The sequence below is a fragment of the Grus americana genome, chromosome 1 (assembly GCF_028858705.1).
Source record: "Grus americana isolate bGruAme1 chromosome 1, bGruAme1.mat, whole genome shotgun sequence".
NCBI lineage: Eukaryota > Metazoa > Chordata > Aves > Gruiformes > Gruidae > Grus > Grus americana.
Window position 1 is genome coordinate 134,737,628 of NC_072852.1, and position 22,111 is coordinate 134,759,738.

Consider the following 22,111-nt stretch of genomic DNA (forward strand, 5'->3'; position numbering starts at 1 on the left):
GCATCACCCATGTTTGGGTAATGTCCTAAACCAGGGCCATAAATCTGTGTTTGCTTTAGGAACACAGCTCCACGCTTCTCTTCACAAAGCCTGTTGCATTGCATACTCCGTATTTACAATCTCCTCCAATAACAGCGATATTAGGCAATTATTCTGCGTTGGTCTGTCGTTCAAGGAAAAGGAGCTCAGCACAGATGGATGCACTGGGAAGGAGTGGGACGCACTGGGAAGGAGTGGCCGTGTACCAGTTCCACCCACGGCTGCCGCCGAAACGCCTTCGCTAGCTCTCAGCACCGTGGCGTGTGCAGGAGGAGCTCATGACGTATTTGAAATGTCAAATTATTTATTCAGAGTTTGTCATTTCTCTGGTCTTAATGCAACTACTAACGTGCTTATTTGAACGTACTTCCATTATTAGGACAAAACATCACAGCAGGCAAGGTATTTACAAATAACCAGCTGTGAGGCTTTTATGACTCTTTCACAGGACTTTCTGGAGTTAATCTAGAAAAAGAAAGACACATCTGTACACATCACTACATATTAGAATACAAAGGATTTGTAAAAGCTCGTCACATGCAGCTTTTCTAAGTATCTGTTCCTTTTTAGCATTACTTTGCTTCAGTATTGAAAATGAAGCCTATGCACCAGGACAGTGAATGAACTGTTTAGAAATCATTTTTCCTTTCAATTGCTTTATTTTCTTTCTTGTTCTTTAAGACTGGTAAGTTTTATATTTAGGCAGAAATCTTTAGATGAATTATTGCTTAAAGTAAATTAAAGCTGGATACTAAAAACCAAGCTTGCGTTGCGTGCCAATTCACATCTTAAAAGCAGCAGCCTTTTTTCCTTCTAACCCTCGGCCTTATACTTTGCACAATTTCTGCACTAAATGAAAGGGGAGTCCTGCAGAGCAAATAGTTTATCGTGCAATTAAACCCTACAACACGTTCACAAAAAGGGGCCAAAGTGCAGCAGCTTTAAAAAGAGCAAAACCACAGAAGACTTAATAAATTTCTATTTTAGTAAGCATGTACTCTTTGTGTGACTGAGCTAGAAATTCTTTTCTTCTGTAGGAGCTGTACAATTCAAAAGATTTCTCTCTCTGAGATTCACGTTAAACAGCCCCATGCGAATTCACTAGGAAAGCTCATGGGCTGAAAACCTCCAAGTTTCCTAACTGCTTTGTTAGTTTGGAGCCTAACTGAGAACAAGCAAAAGCATTAGTACTTAACAAATACACTCTTTCCCCTATTTTCCTTGCCTAAACCATTTAAACTCCTGAGAGTGCAGGAACCGCTTAAGCTTTTAATTCCCTCAGTGCTTTTGCACAGGAATCTGCTGGCTTAGTAAGACTTACAACAACCGTTTTGTTAAGCACGAGAAGCAAGATAACAAGGCAAGTCCTATTCCTGACGCTCCCCTTCACTCCGGTCCTACCTAACAAATATCGCTCAACCTACCTGCTGCTGCCCGGCAAGAGCGTTGCCGCAGAAAGTGGCATCTCAAGTTGTGTTTTATAGCGGGAAGTTAAATTTCAGATCTTCTTCTTATTGACAGTTTACAGAATGCAAGTTTAAATATAACAGAAGAATAGTTAAATAAAAGAGAAAAAAAGCATTATTGGTACATAACTTCACTTGAAGTTTCTCAACTGTGGCTTAGTTTTATTTTCCTGTTGAAACTAGGTCTTCAGTCAAAAAGAGGGAGTGGTTTTTTTCCCCACATGTGTGAATACTTAAAATAAATTTAGATTGCATTTCATCATTGGTTTCAGGAGTAGGTTGAGGGGAGGAGAGAGGGGAAGAAGAATTGAAGACAGACAGTGCCTTTTTTTCTTTGCCTTACAAGTTACTTGCACGGGGGTGGGGGAGAAATGCCAGTTTTGCATTTGTGCTCCTGTATGAGCCATCCACCAAGCAACCAAAAAAGTACCTCCATCGGTGACCTGTTTCTCACCACAGATGCAGGCTCACTGCTGACTAGTGCGAAAGGGAGTTTTGTCTGTCTTCAACTTCTTAACCACATCACCTTTCTTAGAAAAAAATCACTCTATAATAGATGAACAAAGCATTTTCAGCCTCTAGAAACAATTGTTTTGTGCAGAAAGCTCAACACTAATCCACAAACACTTTTTCTTCTGAAAACAAACCAGTATATATATATTTTGTAACAATTTCTATCTGAAAGACTCTCGGATTTCGTAGAAGATGCTACATATCAAGGTAAAATTATTTTTGAAGTAACCTATGCCACTATGTTAGTTCTGAATTAAAACACCTTGCCTGCTTTAACTTGTAACAAGAAAATTAAGTACAACACTGCATTATACAATAACAAATATTTAAAGATCCTAATTCCCTGAAAAGTTTCTGGTCAGCACAAATTCTTAAAATATTGGGGGGGGGAGGGGGCGGCGAGGCAGGGAATTAAAGCAAAAAAGTCTTTTCTCAACAGATATGGCAGGTACAAGGAAGAATAAACTCACTACAACTTCAAACCCATGACTGGGACTGATGTCGCAAATAATTCTGAATGTCTGCACTGTATGTACCTTACTAACACAAAGAGAGGTGTTTACTACTGACAGATAAAATACAGCTTTGAAGAACTGCATGCCTGTGGATCCCGACGTTCTTGAGGTACGCGCAGAACCTGGATGATTTTATTTCTGCCAAATGAAGACAACTGTGCTACCTTTTTCTTCCAAATCAACAGTCAGAAATATACGTATCTATTGTTGATTTGTATCTTCCTAAGCAAACAGTCATGGAAAAATCGTGACAATTGCAAATATTCCATTAAACAGCAAAAGCATGCAAAATGCCACCCAAAAAAATGAACAGTTTGGAACAAAAATTTAAAAAAAAGAATTTTTTAGAAAAATAACTGATTCCTTGAAACAGCCATGTCCTTTTAGAAACCTATTGGTTTAACCTGTCCATTTCATTCTTCCAGATTCAGAAATATGGAAAAAAAATTGTTCACAATGAACAAGTCCTGTACAAATGATCCAATTAAACTACAGCTTATAATGGAATATATTTGTATTCTGTACCTTTCTTTTTAATGTCATAATATTTAGGCGCCATACCCTAGGCTCTCATTATTTTTAAGTCCCTCAGAATGGCTTTCACAATAATAATTCTCACAACACTGAAAATCTTTGGCTCCATACTTCAATGTCAAAAGGAATTAATTCTAACTGAAAGAATACAAAATCTTTTGTCCTTTTAAATAAGAAATGTTAACAAGCCACATAATTGTACTTATTGCACATCAAGAGTACAAATTTAATTCGTATTGCATAAGAATACCAAATCTATTTTTTTTTTCAGCTCGCTAAAAAAGCTGGAGGCATTTCCACGGAGTATTAAACTTAAAAACCTTGAGACTCCTCACAGGGAATTTATTTTCTACAAAAACTTTGGAAAGGATTTGACTTGAATTCCTGCACAAGTTATTTACAGTCCGTTTAGGTCCAAACCTACAACAGAACCCACAGATCAGAGCACAGCGTATAAAACACCAACACATTGAACACGTTGGCATCAAATGAAACTTTGAGAATGAAAATCCCAGAGGAGCAGAATGAAAGGTAACAAACCAAACAATTTAAGAGTTTAACTTTTTTTTTTCCTAAGTCTCCTTATTAAGTATTCTGTAATAAAACTGTTCTCATGGTAATTGCTGATCTTCTGTAAGTCTTGACAGACACATAAAACAGCAACCATGCAACTTATCTTGCCCCCATAAGCTTTGTATATGGCTCATTTTTCAAGGAATGAATAAGAAACATGTACTACTCAACAAGACGTTTACTGTGAATTCGTTCCCATAGAGAGGTTTTTGGGTTGGGTTTGGGTTCTTCTGTTGTTTTTTGTTTAAACAGAGTGGTGCCAAAATTTCCAACAAGGACCCTTTGAAAACTGACCTCTGATAACTGGCCTTCTTTTCTGGTCCACAATCAAGGTTGGTTTCAGGGACGAAGAGCGAACAAGACCATGAGAGGAAGCCACTAGCAGTAGGAACCATGTTTTTAAAACGAGAGTTTAAGGGAAAGAAAAAAACCACTAACAAACACACCGCGCGACACAATCCGCCATTTCAACACATCTGTAGGAACTGTAACTTCAAGCCTGCCTTGGTGGAAGTCAAGATGTTTTTACGAACATCAAAATCTTCATGAATTCTTTACACTTTAACCCACTGGGGTGAGGGGATGGTCTCAGGGCAGGCAATGACCCCACACACAATTCACTGACGGACGGAAAAAAACCTGCAGTCGGTGGGTATGTTTTGGCTGCCTTGAGGGTCGTGGTCAGCGGCACCATCCGGGCACACAGCAGACCTGTGACCGGCTGGCACGGTCCTGTCCATAGCAAGGACTTCCCCCGGCACCGCAGCTCCCCAGGGGCCTTGGAAAACGTACCGGCGTGCCTCAGGCACAAGGGCATCCCTGCTCAGAGCCCAAAGGAAAGATGCAGTGAAATTCCCTCTTCTTGAAGAAACATGCCCACGTGGTTTTTATTCTTACATCCAATACGACCATTTGTACCCTAATCTATCTTATTAGCAAAAGATACTTCAAGTTTCTTGGAAGAAAAATTTTCTCTACTTTCATTTTCCCATTTCTGACTTGCTGCAGAAATGTCCAAATGTGTAAATGACAGTTTGCAACGTTAACCTAAAAGGAGGCACGATACCATTTGGCTTGAAAACGGAGAGGAATATTCTGTTCTTCATATCCTCTGTAGACAGGCCGTAAACAACATAGGGCTTTAAAAAAAAAAAAAAAAACCAAAACCCTCACAACTTCTTAAATCTAAAGATAAGGTAGAAGTAGAGTACATTGCCTGTAGAAGTTAGAGAGTTATCGTGGGGGATTAACAAATTACTCAAGAACAACACAGAAACGGGATTTTGCTGTGGAAAGGAGAGGGTGTCTAGGGATGGCCCGAGGTCCTTTCCACGCCTGTAGATAATCCAGCTTCCCGTAAAACTGAGGCTGACGCGATCACACTGCTCAGCCCTGGTGTCTTCAGAACACGCACGAAGCTCTCTTTAGACTGGGCAAGCTGGTTAAACACAAGCATACAGGATTTCACAACTTTCCAAGAGACAGACAACATGTATCTTGTAGTGTCTTTGACTAACACATTGCTGCAATTTTGAAAAAATTTAAAAACCTGTTAATCTGAAGCAAAAGCATATATATTGAGTAATATTCCTCAAAACCCTAGGTAAGAACGTTAACAACAATGTATCATTTCAGAAATCATTTTGCATTCCAAATAGTCTTTCAAACAAATCACATCACAAATATGTTGAGACCCCAAACACATTTACAAAGTCAAAAGGTATATGGTTGAGCAAAGTTTGGCTCATAATTAGCTATCGTTAAATGATTTTTTCCAAGATCAGCAGAAACACTTCAGCAATGAGATGAATGGTGGCGTTTGTTACTCTTAAATTCCACCGGAAGCAGTTGTGCAGTTTTTGTACAAGTATTTCCCTGCAAACATTTCTGTAATGAAAGTTTGAGAAGAGGCAAATTTTCCTTCCAAGTTGAGAGAAAAAAAAACAGAGAGCAATGACATAGCAAGAAATTAAGGAAAGTCTACTACTCATTTTTACTCGTAGTAAAACCCACCAAATTTTCTAAAGCTAAATTTGCATAAACTGTAAATGCTTTACAAAGGCGACATGATCCTCTTCGTTAAGAATGGAATAGATATGGAGATAATTAATGAGATATATCCGTGGCAAGAGAAGTATTTTGTGTTAAGACATAACCTGGCTGTACAGGAGAATCCTGCAGACAGGCTCTCCTGCGCCCCAGCCCAACGGGGCAGATCCTGCACCACCACCAGTGAAACTTCCTGAAGGGAAACCGCTGCTAGATGATCTAGACTTGTTAAACACGGCTAAAGAAACGAACGCCGCCTTTCACAAACAAATGAGGAATGAGCAAGTGGCAATGAAGTTGGGTATTTAATTTAGAAGCAGCTATCAATTGCGACATGCTGAGCTGGCACATTGCAATGTGAGGGGCTCACCTGCTTGCTCTGGCAAGTTTAATCCACCTGTTCCTCTGAATCCCCGACACAAGATGAGACATCACTTGGGGTGACAGGGAACCTGAGCCTAAGTACAATTACAAAAAAACAAAAAAAAAAAAAAAAAAAGGGCATGTTCTCTCTAGCTCCCGGGCAGATGGCAGCCATAAAGGCTGGACACACTAGGAGAAAGTACTGGCACAAAAGGAGCAAAAACAGTGCCGACACATTATCTTCAGCTTCCCGGGGAGTTAGAGAGAATTTATAGGACGGAGATGCAAAGAGTTCCCAAAGCTCCGCAGCAATGAAATTTGGGCTGCAGCTACCTGGAGGCGTGCAGGTGCAGGCCACCTTGCAAAGCACTGCACGAGCAAAACGCAACGCCTGGCAAGCCCTTAAGGGACTACATTAAACCTCGCAGTGGCAATGGCATACTTAATAGCTGTATAAATGAGAATCCATCTCCAACGCATCAACGTTGAAGCAGTTGCATTTTTCTTAAGGCCGGAAAACTAAGGAAATCAACGAAGCAATAGGATTCAGCTCTAGTTTCAAAGAAATTTTCTCACAGTAATACATTTTTGCATAACGTACAATTTAAAAAAAAAAAAAAAAAAGCGCTAAGTAAAGCTGACAAAAAGAGCAAGAACACATCCCTTCCGTTTCTCTTCCCACTATTTATTTATTTCCTGGCAGATGCAGAGAAGTGCTGAACCAGCAGCTCTCTTGGCTGGTGGAAGTCACCAGCTGGAACCAAGGGGAACAAAGAGCAGCGCAGGTGGAGCCGCGCGGGAAGGGACGGGGGGGCAGGGAGGGGAACGAAAATAGCGACACAGAGCAGATACGGAGAGACTCGCCTTCCCGCTATGCTCCTCTCCACTTGCTATCACGGCAACTTTTAAAATGTTATTCTACAGCCATCTTTTATCTCGTGCCCACGCCACTATTTAATAACTACATCGGTTCTAGTAAGAAGTTGCCTTTGAGCAGCAGAACCGACAAATCCCAACTTTGTGTGGGCCCTTGTCTTGAGGCGACATTCCTCTAAGGATTCTTTAATGTTTAACATGGGCTGAGTTCGCTTGGGGACTTTTCCCTCAGCAGGAAAATTAATAGGGTTTTCTTTTACCAAATGACTTAGGTCTTTCACATAACTCTTAGGAACTCTTCAAAGTCTCTCAACATTCTTGAAATTTTGTTGAAATAGTTAACAGATTCAGAAGTTATTACCGGGCTGAATTAACAGCATCGTTGTACAAGCCTCCTTTTTTTCAGAAAAACAAGCCAAAAAAACCCCAACCCATGACATGGAAAACTGGCAAATTTTAGATTAGATTAAGAAAGATGAAGTGGAATAAGCAGCAGTAAAGGAGACCATCTCATTTTTGTGCTCACGTTTGATCTGAAATCACGCAGTTATGTAGGAAATGGCAAGACCTTTCAGGGATATAAGCCTGTGGTTAGCCACCTAACGACAACAAAAAGACCGTTAGTTGGTAGGTCATTCCCAGCAGGGAACGAAAGCTTGCGTCGCACAAAGAGCAGAGCGACGCGTTACGCAAGCCCCTGATGGAGAACCAGAGGAAGGATGCCTTCCCCGTAGCGTACATCACGCATTCAGAAACTCAAAGGTGTCTTCAGCCATTTGACCGTTTAACGGTTAACGAGACCGATGGGTGTTCACACAAGGATGTAACTAGCTTTCATATTCTGCTTGCAACCTTGTTAATAAACGAGCTACTGCTGCCATGGAGGGGTAAACCACGCGTTCCTATTGCAAATGAGTACCTCTAGCGTTACGCCTGCCGCAGGTCTCAGACTGACCAAGAAAAGGCTAACTCAACAGAGAATGAGACATCTGCAACAAGGTATTAAAAGCACAGACAGGCAAACTTCCAACGGAACATCAACAGCAAAGCAAAAGAAACATTTTGTATTTCACAGGACCGAAAAGTCATTTTAGGTTAAAATTTTTTAAGCAGGAAGTTTGGGAATTGGTTCATCACAGCAACGTGCATTAGCTTATGATTCAAATCCACCTTTCCTTGGAACTACGCAACTCCAGTACGCTCTTTCGTTATAAAACTATAGCCCTGGCCATTTTACAGCAACAGTGAGCTGGTTTTGAAATGGCTTAATGCTCTTCTATACATGAAAATTGCTGTACAATGTTGCCTGCAAGACGTGTTGTCTTGCAATAGCCATCAGGAAGGCAAAGCAGAATTTCAAGTATTTAGAGTTTGCCCAAATAATTTCCCCGTTCCAAACGAACAAAGTTCTCCGTGCTCTGCTGGGTCGCATACGAACCACACCACTCAACTAGACAGTGCTGTGGAAACTGCAGAAATGCTGTTCTGGGCAAATGCCAATTTGACCATAGGCTGGTCCTGCAACTATCTATTTAAGGCACTATATATTACCAGAATTCTCCATATGGAAGGGAATCAGGACCATGGAAAACTAGATAACACTACTCATCCACTTCTTTAAATGTATTTCACATCTACAGCCCTTGGCACATTGTTCCTTTTTCTCTTCATTAAAATGTCAAACACTCATGTTTTAAAACTTAATTTACCCTGAGTGACCAAGTTACTAGAAGGACGACCCAAATATTACTGTGCCTGTCTCAGCAGTAATTTGCTTGTTACTAATACCTGCACTTAGACAGTGCCAAATAACTTAAACTATATAGTGCATAAAAAAAAAAGATTGTCCTTTTGGATGTTTCCCCTACTCAGAGATATTTACTTTAAGACCCGTCCTTCGGCATCCGAACAGACGACCTTCACCCCAATTCCAGAGTGCCCTGTTTTGTTGCAGGGCTTAAATTCAGTAGTTATACTAAATAAAGCACCTTGCTAGACTTAACTTAAAGCTTTACCTCTTGCACACTTCCCTTGCAATCAAATATATGCATGATAAATAATGCAGTCTTTAAAAACAGCTAATAAGTATTTCCTAAGGAGAAATATTCCTTTGGAGAATATCCTCCTCAAGGACAGTCCTGATTTAGATTAGATCAAATAAAAGATATAATTACTATGATACAGCCGGGGGGCGGGGAGGGGAGAGGAGAGGGGAACAGGGGTGTGTGTGGAAGAAGGAAAATAAGTAATGACAACTGGATGTAAATAACATTAAGAACTATTTTCCTGCCGACATCAGCACTGCCCAGCGCTGCTCGCTCTTGTTCTGAAACAATACTTGCTCCGGCCAGTCAACCCAGGGTCCGTCCCGCTGTGAGGTACCAGGTGCTGTAACATCATCACCCCCAGGGCTCCCCATCCTGGTTCCTTCCTCTCACAACATTCAAAACATGTTTTGACAGGCATGACTTCACAGCTGTATTATTTTATAAATATACTGTATCTCCAGAGTAATAATTCAGTGCTGTTTTTAAAGAAGCCCACAGTTAAGCCTGGGTAGCAGCAGGTTACAATACAAGTGCAAAAAACCCCCAAGTGTACTATTTGTTACAGTGGTACACCTCCATCACATACCAGGTGTAGAAAACAGAAAGCCGAGGCTCTCCATTTCTAACTTTGGCGACATCTCATGAGAAACTCAGCCTAAAAACAGGATAAAATTTTGGCTCTGTATTTTTTTTTTTGGTTTGGGGGTGGTTTATTTGGTTTTGGGGTGGGGCTTTTGGTTGTTTTGGTTTGGGGTTTTTTTCCTATTGACAGGCTTTTCACGAGACTACTCAAGGACTCTGTAGGAAACTTCAGACATCAGCATATTTTTAAACCTTACGTTACCCCTTTTTAAAAGTCACCAGGTTCCAGCCTGTTTCACGTTCTATCTGCAGCAGACATTTATATTTATAACCTGCTCATCACCATGGTATCCAAAGCACCTAATAAAAAACAGAAACAAGCAGCTTCCTGGTTCCTGCCTTTTATTATTCAACAACAGTGAACAGCCGTTAACAACGTAATGCGGATTTATTTATTTTTGCCTTCTCATCTTCTCCCAAACCAGATATCCCCCGATACACACACCGGCCACCTGGCTGACTCTTTCGAGCTTCTGTTCCAATCCCTTTCACAGCCACTGCTCGTAATGAGATTCACTGCTGTCCTGCTTCTACTACCCCCCCAGCTCCCTCATCCTCAGGTGAGGTCTCCACTCATCTTTCACTCCTACAAAGGGAAACTAGTTTTAGCCTATCTGTTCTTTTTCCCTCCTACCAGAACCATAGGGGATCCCATGTAAATACCAGCAGCATAAAAAGCTGCTGGGAAGCACGAACGTCACCGTTACTAAACCCACCAAGTAACCATGCAGCCCACAATGATCTACAGAAACACACGCTCACTTTGGAATAGCTTTGTATTCCATTTCTTCCTCTGTTTAAGAAGGGAATTACGGTATCCTGGGTCCAAAGGAAAATTTTCAGGACCCCTTTTTACCATTAATACTGAATTCAGAGTTTACAGAAGAGAAGAATATATGACCAGGATATATGGGACACATCTACATAGCTAAATAGGAGAACATTTCTAGCAGCTACAATTATCTACATCTTCCACAAATTCCAACAACGATAGAAAAACTCATTCTTCAGAGATTTAAACTATTTGCTTCGCACTTCTTAGAATTAGAATCAGTTATGGACAACTCTGCATGGCAGATCTGACACTTGGTGTCTCCCAGTCATCCATCTTTTATAATTAAAATAGTATCAGCAGACCAAAAAACTGAGAGATGGGACATTCTGAAAGCAGCGACAGGAAGCACTTCAAATTGCTAAAAATCACAAGACTTAATATCCAGGAAGGGATGAAGAACACAAGCAAAACCCCTGACAAATCCTCACCAGCTAGATGCCAGCCACCAGATCTAGTCATCTTGAACTAGACTAATTGAAAATACTGCAAAATCTTAAGTTTCTCCCTGAAAAAAAAAAAAAAAAAACCACTCAGATTCCAACGAGCCTTTCAAATTTCTGCCAGGAAATGAAGTGCTTTGTTCCAGGTTGCCTTAATACAAAGGTACCATAGAGTCTTGTGGAAGCTGTAGTTTCGATGTTTCGTATCCTTGTGATTCCTCAGCAGATAACACTTATGAGGCACCACGGCCTCCCTTCTGAACAAGCTGCCTGGCCACCATCACTGCTACACGTAACGCTCGAATTAGTCTAACCAATGGAAAGAAACAGGAGATGATGTACATGAACACCCTCTTTCCCAAAACTGATGTATTTAAGATGTCACAGTGTTACAACATCCAAGCAGTTCAAAACACAGTGATTTGATTTAGTTCAATAAATTACATGTTTTTAAACATTTCCAAATCAACTTCTCTTGTGAACATTTCTCCTATTTAACTTTGCCCTAGAAGACTGGAAGAAATTCTGGCATTTCCCATAAATATAATTCTGGGGTTTGCTTTGCTTTGCAGACAAAATGAGACCCAACCAATACTGAAGAAAACAGGGACTCTGTGACATGAGATGCATTTTTGCCACAAACAGAAATTTCTTACAGACTTATCTCCCATTTCTTCAAAAACTTTTTTTCTCGAATGAGCTGCTTTCTTCAGTAGTTACTCTGATGTCACTTTTTAAACTGGCTATCCCAGAAAAAACTTGATGTTCCCTGTACCCATCCTATTTTATCACATTTGGCACATTTCCCAAGGTCATTTCCCCAGTGCTTACAACTACAGCAGGTACTTTTAAAGGCAATGCTGCAAGCACCCAAAACATTATCTTCTACAGATGTGCAGTTATCTTAAATCACAAATTAAAATCCTTCTTTAGTTGAGAGCTATGGATTATTTTTATAAGACTGTTGTCAAAAGACTTCTTAACTGAAGGTGTACCGTTGTAGCTAACTCCATTGCATACAGTGTGTGTAGAGGACACTTCCTTCCCTCCCTTGATCTTATACCCCATTTACCTCTAGTTTGAATCAACACATCACTTGGAAAAGCAGCTTAATTTTTTCCTCTTCCATATTACTAAACAAAACCCTAAAATCATCACCATTTCACCCAATATGCTTGCACCTTATGTGTTGAAATGCGTCATTCAGCCAGTGAAAACCTACTTGTTTGTGTCTAAACCAAGCGCTCGTCCTCAATTCAGCTAAAGACCACAGGACTTCAAAGCAGCAACGTCAGACGGAGTCAAAGATGACATTGTCTCCAGTGCCCATGCACGGTACACCAACATTTTATAGCACATTTTATATCACGACTTCTATTTGCATTTCTGTCTGTACATAGAAAAGGAAAGGCAGCCTATGGCTATTAAAACATAAAGAAGTTCTTATAAAGGCAGCAATTATTCAAAGAGGAAGGAAAGAAAAAAGTTAAATCAATTCATAAATTACACTATTGAGTTGCTCTTGCCTCCCTCTCCATTTATTTTCATGTTTAGCATTCGAAACCTTGAAGTACTTCACCTTTTTTTACCGCTCCACCGCTGTTACTGTTGGTAACAAAATAATCCTGACTGTATTTGATCGCTGGCAGTTCCTGTCCTGTTTTGCAAATGATTAGACACATTGTTTTATTCTGAAAGACCATCATCTTGGCTTCCATAGGACATCATTGTGTAAATTATGCCAGAAGTAAATAATGCATGAAATGTGAAATGTTACCTATGCCAAAGCTGATCTAATGTTTCTTGGTGTGGAAAGAGAGACTTTAAGAAAAAAGGATTAAAAAAAGAAAAGTAAATGAATTGGAAAGGCTCATGCCAAAAAAATGCTTAAAATTAATAATAATAATAATAATGTAACGCTATAGACATTTGCTATTGAAAGTAGCATTCAGCTTCATGACTCATAGCGTAGTGAGCGAGCAGACACCACGGGCCATGTTCAGACAGCTTAAACTCAAGCTCAGCCAAGTGTTTCCCATTAGCCGACTCTAAATTTTCAGTGCCACCAAGCCAGCGGGAATTACGAGGTCCGAGTCCAGCGTTGCAAGCGTGGCCCTGCTCAGAGGAGTAGCTCCCCACCACCTCCTGTCAGAGACGAGGACCGACCGAGGTACGCATTCAGATTTCAGGACTATGCGGATGCAAAGGTAAGATACTGAAGAACCATTTGCAGCTTTTTTGGATGAGGGGGGAAAAAAAAAAAACCTAGAGAGATCAAAAATAAAGCAGAATAAAACACTGAAGATGTGCTTTGGTAGTCAGGCTACCTAAAGTTTCTCAAGACTTTTTTTTTTTTTTTTTTTTTTAAGCCATTTGCTAATCATGCTGCTGTACGTTGGGCACTCCTAAGGCCACTGAGTGACTCACCCAGGCAACACGACAATTTCACAGGCAGCCTGTAACCTTGGGGCAGTTTTAGGCAGGCTTAGCCCCAACCGGAGAGAGCCCACCACCCACCGCCGGCGTGCTCTGCGTGGCCTGACAACCCACGGCAGGGTGGGGGGATGGACCCCTGCCAGAGACAGCTGCCTCGGCGCTCCATAGGACATCCACGTGTACCACCCCATCCGAAACAACGGGCAGCGCGAAGCATCTTAACCTTAACGTTTGCAAGGCACGTTCATGGGAGAAAAGAGCTAAGTCTGAAGAGATAAGACCCTAATTTCATCTTTTTCTAGAGAAAGATCTGTCCCATCAGTTGGTCAGCATTAAAACAAGATTTTTATTTTTTTTTAAATAAATATGGTAACATTTTTGTTTTTACCAACAAGTAGTATTTTAAAATATATTTAAGCAACTACATAGCTTAATATACATCTTAATTTTTATTTCGTAACAAATTTGCTCTACTATCGTCTTTAATAAGAGATACATCTAATTGTATAGGTACATGCGATACATGTAAAGTTAAATTTAGATGAAAAATGGAATTAGTTTAAAAATACACAGACCATCTTCATCTGCTAGAAAAATGAAACCCACAGATTTCTTATGTATACAAACATTTGCAAGTTTATAAAAATTTTTAATCTTTTAAACACCTTGGTAAATAAACTAAGTATAATTTGCGGTTACTGATTTAGCTGATTATTTCTGGTCACTGTGTCCTACCAGATGACAGAATGGATGGATCTCATCCCCCCACATCCTTCCACCTCATCATCATATCTAAACTGGGGGTGGGGGTGTTCTTTCCAAGAGTTCTCAATTTTATACAGTGGCCACCAACTTATGTTCTGAATACGCTGGAAAAAGAAAATACTCCCTCTCTTCAGGAAGAGGGGATGACTATTTGTCCACAGTTGGTTTTCTAGTCCAGCAACCTTTTCTAGTTAATTATCTACTAACTCAACTGTTCAACTATTTGACTTTCTTCAAAAGTTGAACTAGAGTATATTGCTCATTAATGTTTTATTTCACCATACTGTTCGTACGTTTAGATGTTAATACATCAAAGAAGCTTGCTTTACAAATATTATATCAAACGCATTTCTCAATTCATAATATTTTAAATTTAAATAGGTTATTTATCCCGATTCCTTGTCACAGAAATGCTTGTTTCATCTTTCATGAATCTATCTTGGGTAAGTTTTTCAGCTCAGCTAAATTCGTGTTTTCAGAGTTTATAGCAACCCTGCTTTGCGGGGGGGTGTCTGCGCTAGATTCCCTCCCTGACGTCGGTGAATTCTGTGTATTACGTCTCCTTCGCAAAACAGATTGTGGACAACATCAATCAATCTGTATATAAGCACCACCATACCGACAGCATGTTGCTGTAGATACACGCACAAGAGGTTAGACTCACCTGTTTGGTGAATCCACTGCACTTACATAAGTACCCTGACAAAATTACTTATTTAAATAAAAGTAAAAACCATTCTTCATCATCACTGCTTTATACTGCAGCAATCACTCATGAAGAAAGTTCCTCATTTTCATCCCAAAGGATCTTTTTTCTCCATCCCTCGTGTAGAGTTATTTTAAATCGCTGGCACAGCAAAGCATTATTTTATTGGAAAATAAACCAATTAACTCATACTCGGTTGTAATGAGGGTTAACTACTGAAGACTGCAGGCCTTGACCAGGCTAATTCTGACCATCCCACTGAATGCCTGTGACAACCAGGTCTAGGAGTCTCTGGTTTTACAGCGTGACTTGAAACGCACTCGGGAAGGAACAGCTTCTACAAAACTTCTACTGCCTATCTCAACACTGAGGCACTGAAAACTACTGATCTTGTAAGCAGTGACCACTAAATGATAGTTTAAATGACAAACAATAGTTTAAAGATATCCCAGGACCTCAGGTTTTTTTAATGGAATATATCATCAAGATTGCTTCAGGTGAAGTTTTACCCTTAGCCCTGGTATAATTTAGATATTTATTTTAATAAATAATACTACCATGCTTTTTACTTCTGGATTTTGCATGCTCCTACTTACATAATCACAAGTTTGCTTGTGACTGTAGAAAAGCAATGACAGTTGAGGGGATTGCGGCCAGAAGTTTTGATATTGAAACACCAATTTTTCCTTTCCTCTTCCTGCTGTACCAGTTACATGAAGTTGTACCCCCCCCTTTTGCTTCTTCCTGACTCAAAGACATCAGTAGGATGCAACTTCTCCACGTGTACTCTAACCCAGCATCACTTTGTGATGGACGCACTGTTAGTCGGTCAGCTAAATCACATTTGCAGCACTAGCATAATGCCGAATTCTGTCAAGGGGCACAACCGAACAAATTTTATCTTTCATAAAGTATCAGTAAGTCCAGACTTTCCTCACTCAAAAAGCTCCTATTTTAACTGCCACAGTTTTTGTTCTTTTCTGCCTGTTTGAGGCAGACAGTTAATCCCACCCCAGCTATCACACAGGTACTAATTTATGCTTATGGAATAAAAAACGTATAGAAAAGCCAACCCTTGCTGGCCTTTTTCCAAAGAAATATCAATTCAGCAATTTTTTTTTAATCTATTCACACTTCTGCTTTTTGAACACAAAAATACGGTTTAACTGTAGAGTTGTAACTATAGAGACAAGTCACGATAAACACAAATTAACTCACGAAGCCTTTGGAAGAAAAGCAAGATCACTGGTCTGCGTTCCCTATTCACGCAGAGCTGGAAGGAGAGTCCCAGCTAAAAAATGCTGCGTCTGTGCAGCTCCAGCATCATACAATTAGTACTTGTCATCCTCGGAGCTCAAAATAACGCAGTGTGTTCACTTGCGGAGGAAAGAATGCATTTTCTTAAAAAAATTTGATCTTTGTGCTGACAGCACAAGTCTGCAAATAAGATTAAGGTTTATAAAAATGGGACTTGAAGATACCATCAGGCAACCAAGTGAGAATTAATCAAATAAGTCAAAAACTAATAAAAAGAGATAAGCATTTCAGTGTAAATCTTGAGTCCAATCCTGCTCCATAATTTCTCAGACCAGAAATCTTCAGAGACCACAGCAATACCGACAAACAGTAAAACTAGCACAAGGTACCTCTCCTTTGCTGATCGGTGGGCGATGACTCTATAAAGTGCTATTTTATCTGAAATCCCGGCAGACATCAGACCGCACAGCTAACGAACGTGCTTTGGGGTCCCCCACTCACGGAGCAGAGGCTGTGCTCGCTGGCGGCCAGCTTCAACATGGGGTCACAAGGTGATTGCCCAAAACAAGACAAGGCAAACCAGGCATTGTCGACACCTATGGCACAGCGCTTGGTGTGGGGTACTGACATCCCAACACACTCAAGGAGCATAAATATAACAAAGCATTACTGACATCCCGACAGACTCGCCAGCCTTGGCTATACTGGTAGAGACCTCCTCCGATAGATCAATATTGAGCTACGTCACTAAGTACACTGTGGAATCGCCTTCAGTCATATTTTTGTAGCCCCAGTGAGTTCAAAACATTTATTTTTTTCAGGATTTTTTTTTCTTTGCACAAATTCAGTTCTTTTTCCCTTTATTAGGAACCAAAATGTAAGGAACACCATTTGCAGCTTGACCATCATGGGTAAATATAAATCCGGCTGATGCTGTTCAGTTTCTTCTGTTTCTGACAGTCTCCATAACTGCATGGCGCATGACTAGTTTGTTCCTTCCTCCTTTAACATAAGCATTGTAAAAAATAAAAACAATCCTAGCCTGGATCTTTCATGCAAGAGATTATAGACATTTTGCAGAGTTACTTTAAAAGCCCCTGGTGAAAGATCTGCCACAGGCTTTGCACATATCTAAATAAAATCTTAATTTTTCTGCTTTTAACCACGCTATATGGCCAGTCGAAGACTTTCAGTACGCAGGGGAGGTATGATTATACAGTCCACAAAAACCACACAGTCCCGGCCCTGTCATGCCCTTCTCCGTCCTGTGAAGTATTTTTAATTTTAGTGCTAACTTCAACCATTTTTCCAGAACTGAAATAACTCTTGCCGAGTTTATTCTTCAATCCCTTCTTTAAAGAAAGTTAAATAGGTACAACCTCTGCTGTACCCTATTGCCCTGCAGAATAGCTGGCTTTAATGAGCCTGGGTTTAATGAATCCGTGTTCAACCACTTCTTTCTTAGCAAGAGCCGGGACTCTCGGGTGCACACCATCTGCTCCTACTGACCCGGCTGCTCTTGGATTTTTGCCATTTATTCCAGCATTTCCTCTTCTGGCACACGCCTTCACGTTCCCTACCTGCTCTCTGTCACCTAGTTTCTTTCATCTAAATAACCTCTTGGATCGTGCCAACTAACCTTAAACCAAAGACGACCCTCGCCTGTTTGCTGTTTGGGAGCACGCACCACTGCTTCGCCCGTAGGAACTGCCACATTCAGCAGCCGCCCTCCAGCCTGGGTGCACGCACATCATCGTTGTCTAGACTACAAACTCTGCCATTAGAGTTAAGCAAGGTGGAAGGAGATTTCCCATGAAGCCTGTGAGCATCTTCCTGATGAACAAATCTCGATCAAAGACTGTATAAGGAAAAGCCCTTTCTTTCTCAAAGATTTATCCCACTTACTGGACAAGAACAAATCCCTGAAGACAACAGCAGACGTTCAAGACTTTGCCGTGGCACTGAATGCCAGTTCTGGAAGCATACTGATCTGTAAAAGCGCTCCTCGATGAATACCTTGAGAATAAAAAGCTGCAAATTGCACATTGCTTACAAAACAGTCCATAGCTGCTTCTTGTTATAGCCCACACAACGGCCAGGGAACAGTATTAAGTACCTTCTGGGCTGTGCAGGCTCTGCTTAGTAGAAATCCAGGACTAGTTTCCAATCCAAATCCATTTCTGACATGGCAAAACTCAGCATGACCATTTCTCAGTGGGTCAGTAGGGATGCCTGCGTACTAAGCACTAATTGTGACAGATGGGGATTTTAAAAAGCATTAAAAAAAAAAAAAAAAAAGACTTTCACGGTCAACAATTATTTCAAAGAAAACATGTTATCTTAACCCAAACAAGCTGCCTCTGCCTAAAATTAGTGTTCCCTATACTAGCAGAAAATATATACCATGAACCTCTGTGCCTTGTTCCCGTAATTGTTAGCATGGTAGGAGTTTTTAAACAAAAACTATTAGATTGCATTTTTGGAGGATGACAAAAGACAAAATATCAGCAAATATCTCAAAACAATACTGTGGAGTTTTCCCTGTCAGAACATCCACATCTCCAATTTTATTTTTTTAACACATTATGTTAATTCAGTTTTTTTCTTAAGTTCTGGTAAATGTTAGTAAGACTACCTGGCAGCGCTGGGTTTTGAGGACAGGAGCTCTAGCTGTAGAGCAGAACGCCACTGTGATTAGTGCCATATAAACAAGAGGGGGAGGGCAGGAAGGAGGAAGAGAAACAACCCCAGATCCCACAGGCCTTATTATCCGAATATTCCTGAAGCCAATTACAGGCTTGTTTCCCAGTAACATTCTCCTCACCGCATAAATATACCTGGAAATAATCTAAAATAATAAAACCAAAGAACATTAGAAAAACAAACAAACAAACAAAAAAAACATTTCCAGGCTTAAGTTGCCCATTACTATCAAAGTGACCCCCAAAACAGACTATGACAATAATACGATAATAAATTTCACTTAAATGATAGGGCAAGGAACTGCATAGCAAAAATAAGAGGGTTTTTTCCACACTTCTTTGGAAAATGAAGTGACTAATACCAAAGTACACAAATTTACTCACGGGGCTTTAACAAGTTTCTTAAATAGGCCTTCTTATTTGAAATTAGATACCCTCTTCCTCTTTGCAAGAGACCTACTTTTGGTGCCAGATCCACGCAAAATCCCTACTTTCACCGCTCAATTCACCTGCGAGACCAAGGCCACCGCCTGGCTCAAAATGCAGCAGTACTACAGCGCTTGGTAACATTTTTTGTTGTGCGCGTCCGGTGAACAGCGCAAGAAAGACAGGAAAAATATCCTTGAGATGCCATCGCTGAGGTAGGGGAGTTTAGTACCCTCAGGCGGTGCCCAAATATAACTATACTTCAGCTCAGTTTTGATATGACTTTTTTCTGCTTGATAAAGACTACCGAAGAACAAAATCCCTTATAGTTTCTAAATCGAAACAAAATTTAAAAACCAGGATTACCGTACCTCTAGTTTATTGCCAGCAGTATTATGCAACTACAGTGCATTAGTCAAATTACTAAGCCACAGGTGGAAAAGCCCACAAGCCCAGCTCTTCCCCCTCACTGGAAACTGGATGGCACAAATCTTCACACCCCCTGACCAAGCTCCTCCTCAAAACTGAGGGTTTTGCCTCACCGCCTCTGTTGGGGACCTCTTCTGGGACCCTGCTGCTCCGATGGTGGGAGAGACGCTTTCTTCCTACCTCAATGTATTTGCTCTCAAGAACAGACATATAAACACCACAATGTCATTTTACCTACAGATTTTTTTTTCACTGAAACAACACTTTAAAAAAAAACAACCAGGAATGGAACATGTCGCATGTCCTGTCTATATGATATTCGGGGGCCCTTTTGAGGAAGTTAATGACACTACCAATCTGACCCGGGAGATTGCATACCGACGCCAAAGTGCTACGCACGGTCTTACGCTCCGGCCAGTGACACCGCGTCAAAGCACGAACAACCGGTACGTGCCCTACCCCTAGCACACAGACACCGGGAGGAAGAAACGCGCGCACTGAGTAACTGCAGCATTAGTAGCCTGTCTGAAAAGAAAAAAGAAAGCGGACACAAAGCAGCCCCAGACCCCGCCATGCACGCCGCTGCGGTGAGCAGCCGTGCCCCGCTCCACCGGCGTTTTGCGACCGGCAGCGCTCTGCTCCGCCGCCCGCACCGACCCGCGCTCCGCGCCCGCCGCCGGGGACGGAGCAGCCGCTCGTCCCGGCCCCGCGGGCAGGGCAGGGCAGGGCAGGGCAGGGCAGGGGCGCCGGGGCACCGGCCCGCCGCGCAGCCCCTAACTTTGTGGCGGAGGCAGCGCCTGCCCCTCTCCCGCAGGGCTGAGGGAGCGGGTCCCGTCGTCGCGTCCCCCCCACCGCACCCCGCAACTTCGGGGCGAGCCGGCCGCCCCCCAACTCACCTGGTGCAGCGTGTCGGGGGGCAGCTGGGAGGCCCGGAACAGCTCGCCCACGCTGCTGCCCCCGGCGGCCGCCTCGGGGGGCGGGCAGCACCGCGAGAAGAGCTCGGAGTAGCGCTGCTGCTCGCTCTCGCTCAGCGGCAGGAGCAGACCCCCGGTGCCGGCGGTGGCAGCGGCAGAGCCCCCCACCGCCCCCTGCTCCATGGCGGGGGAGTGCAGGCAGACCGCGCGGCGGGGCAGCGGGTGCCGTGCCGTGCCGTGCCGCGCCGCCGGGGGGGGTGTGGCGGGCGGGCGGGAGGCGGTGCCTCGCTGCGGAGGGAAGGTGCAGTCCCCGCCCCCCGCCCGGTGCAGGCGCCGCGCCGGCTCCGCAGTGCCCCGGTCGCCGCTGCCGGGAGCTGCTCCCGCCGCCTCCCCCTCCCGGCCCCGCCTCGCCCCGCCGCTCCGCCCCGCAGCCAGCGGTACCGTGTCGGGACCCTGCCGGCCGCGGTCCCGCGTGGCGGCGGCGACCCCTCACGGCTCCCCCGCCCCGGCCCTCCGCCTGGCGCCTTTTTCTTATTTCCTTTTTATTTTTCCTGAGTTTGTTTGGTTCGAATCTTTAAGTACCGACCGCCTGCGCTTGTCGCCAGCCCCGGGATTCGGGTGCCGCGTGGGCCAGAGCATCGGCTCGCCACCCCACGGGGCAGCCCCACGGGCGCCGAGGGGCTCAGCACAGCTGCCGGGCGGGTGCTGAGGCGTCAAAACCCCTCAGGCGGCTGGGTGACCCGTCTGGCCATCCCTGCCGTGGCCCTGCCAGCCCTCCTGGGCTCCCCGGCGAGGGGCTCAGTCCCTCGCCTCCCACCCCCGCTTTGGGCACTGCGCTCGCAGACCTCAGCGGTAGTTGATTTTCTTCCCAGATCCGACGGGGCCTCGTCACCAGCCTTTCCGAAAGCACCACCCGCTGCTGAAAATGCTGCGTGGGGGCTGCAGTAAGGAAATGCAATAATGTAATACCCTGGAGTGAGCCTTAATGGTTCAGCCATGGCAGTTTAACAGAGGAACACCTCGCCCTGTTCTCTACGGTTTCTGCTTCAACATGAAGGGCAAAGAGCCCCTTGTTTACGGGGACAAGATTCCTCTTTAATACTCCTCCGCAAATGTTCCCCTTACAGGTTGAGCACCGCCTGAAAAGTCAGGCAGGTCACGACCCAAGGAAGGGGGGCTGGGTACATCCCAGCGAAAAGGATGTTCGTGGGTCTCACGGCTGGTTTTCGGAGCCTTTCCTCCCAGCAGTTCTTTGGGGCATTTCAGGGAATAAGGTCATCAGCCCGAAGGTGATCCTTGTGAACGCCAGCGACTCGCAGAAGAGTGAACAGCTGGCTCCACGGCGGCTCTGGTGCTGAGATACAGCCTGGCCCAGGAGAAACCAGCTTACCCGCTATTTGCTTGCAGTCCTGTACCGTCAGCAACACGTAGCTGGCGTTGTTGGCCATGGTCCTAAAGACAAAACATTTAGCAAGTTGATGTGTTTCATTTTTCACATGCTCGTTGACTATTAATTCTGGCAAAATATAAAATGCAAATGTAATAATTTTACATAATGTTTTTACTGGAAAATATTAGGTTAG

At 42.9% G+C, this 22,111-nt stretch overlaps 1 protein-coding gene across 3 annotated transcripts in view; it reads right to left on the reverse strand.

Moving 5' to 3' along the window:
- The window catches only part of REPS2 (RALBP1 associated Eps domain containing 2), a 105,708-nt gene extending 84,937 nt beyond the window's left edge, over nt 1-20,771 (reverse strand). For all 3 annotated transcript variants that reach the window (XM_054849720.1, XM_054849710.1, XM_054849729.1), the window contains exon 1: nt 20,511-20,771. In XM_054849720.1, coding sequence (XP_054705695.1) covers nt 20,511-20,711 — 201 coding nt within the window. In that variant the 5' untranslated portion in view covers nt 20,712-20,771. The remainder of the gene's footprint in view (nt 1-20,510) is intronic.
- Nucleotides 20,772-22,111: the final 1,340 nt, after the last annotated feature.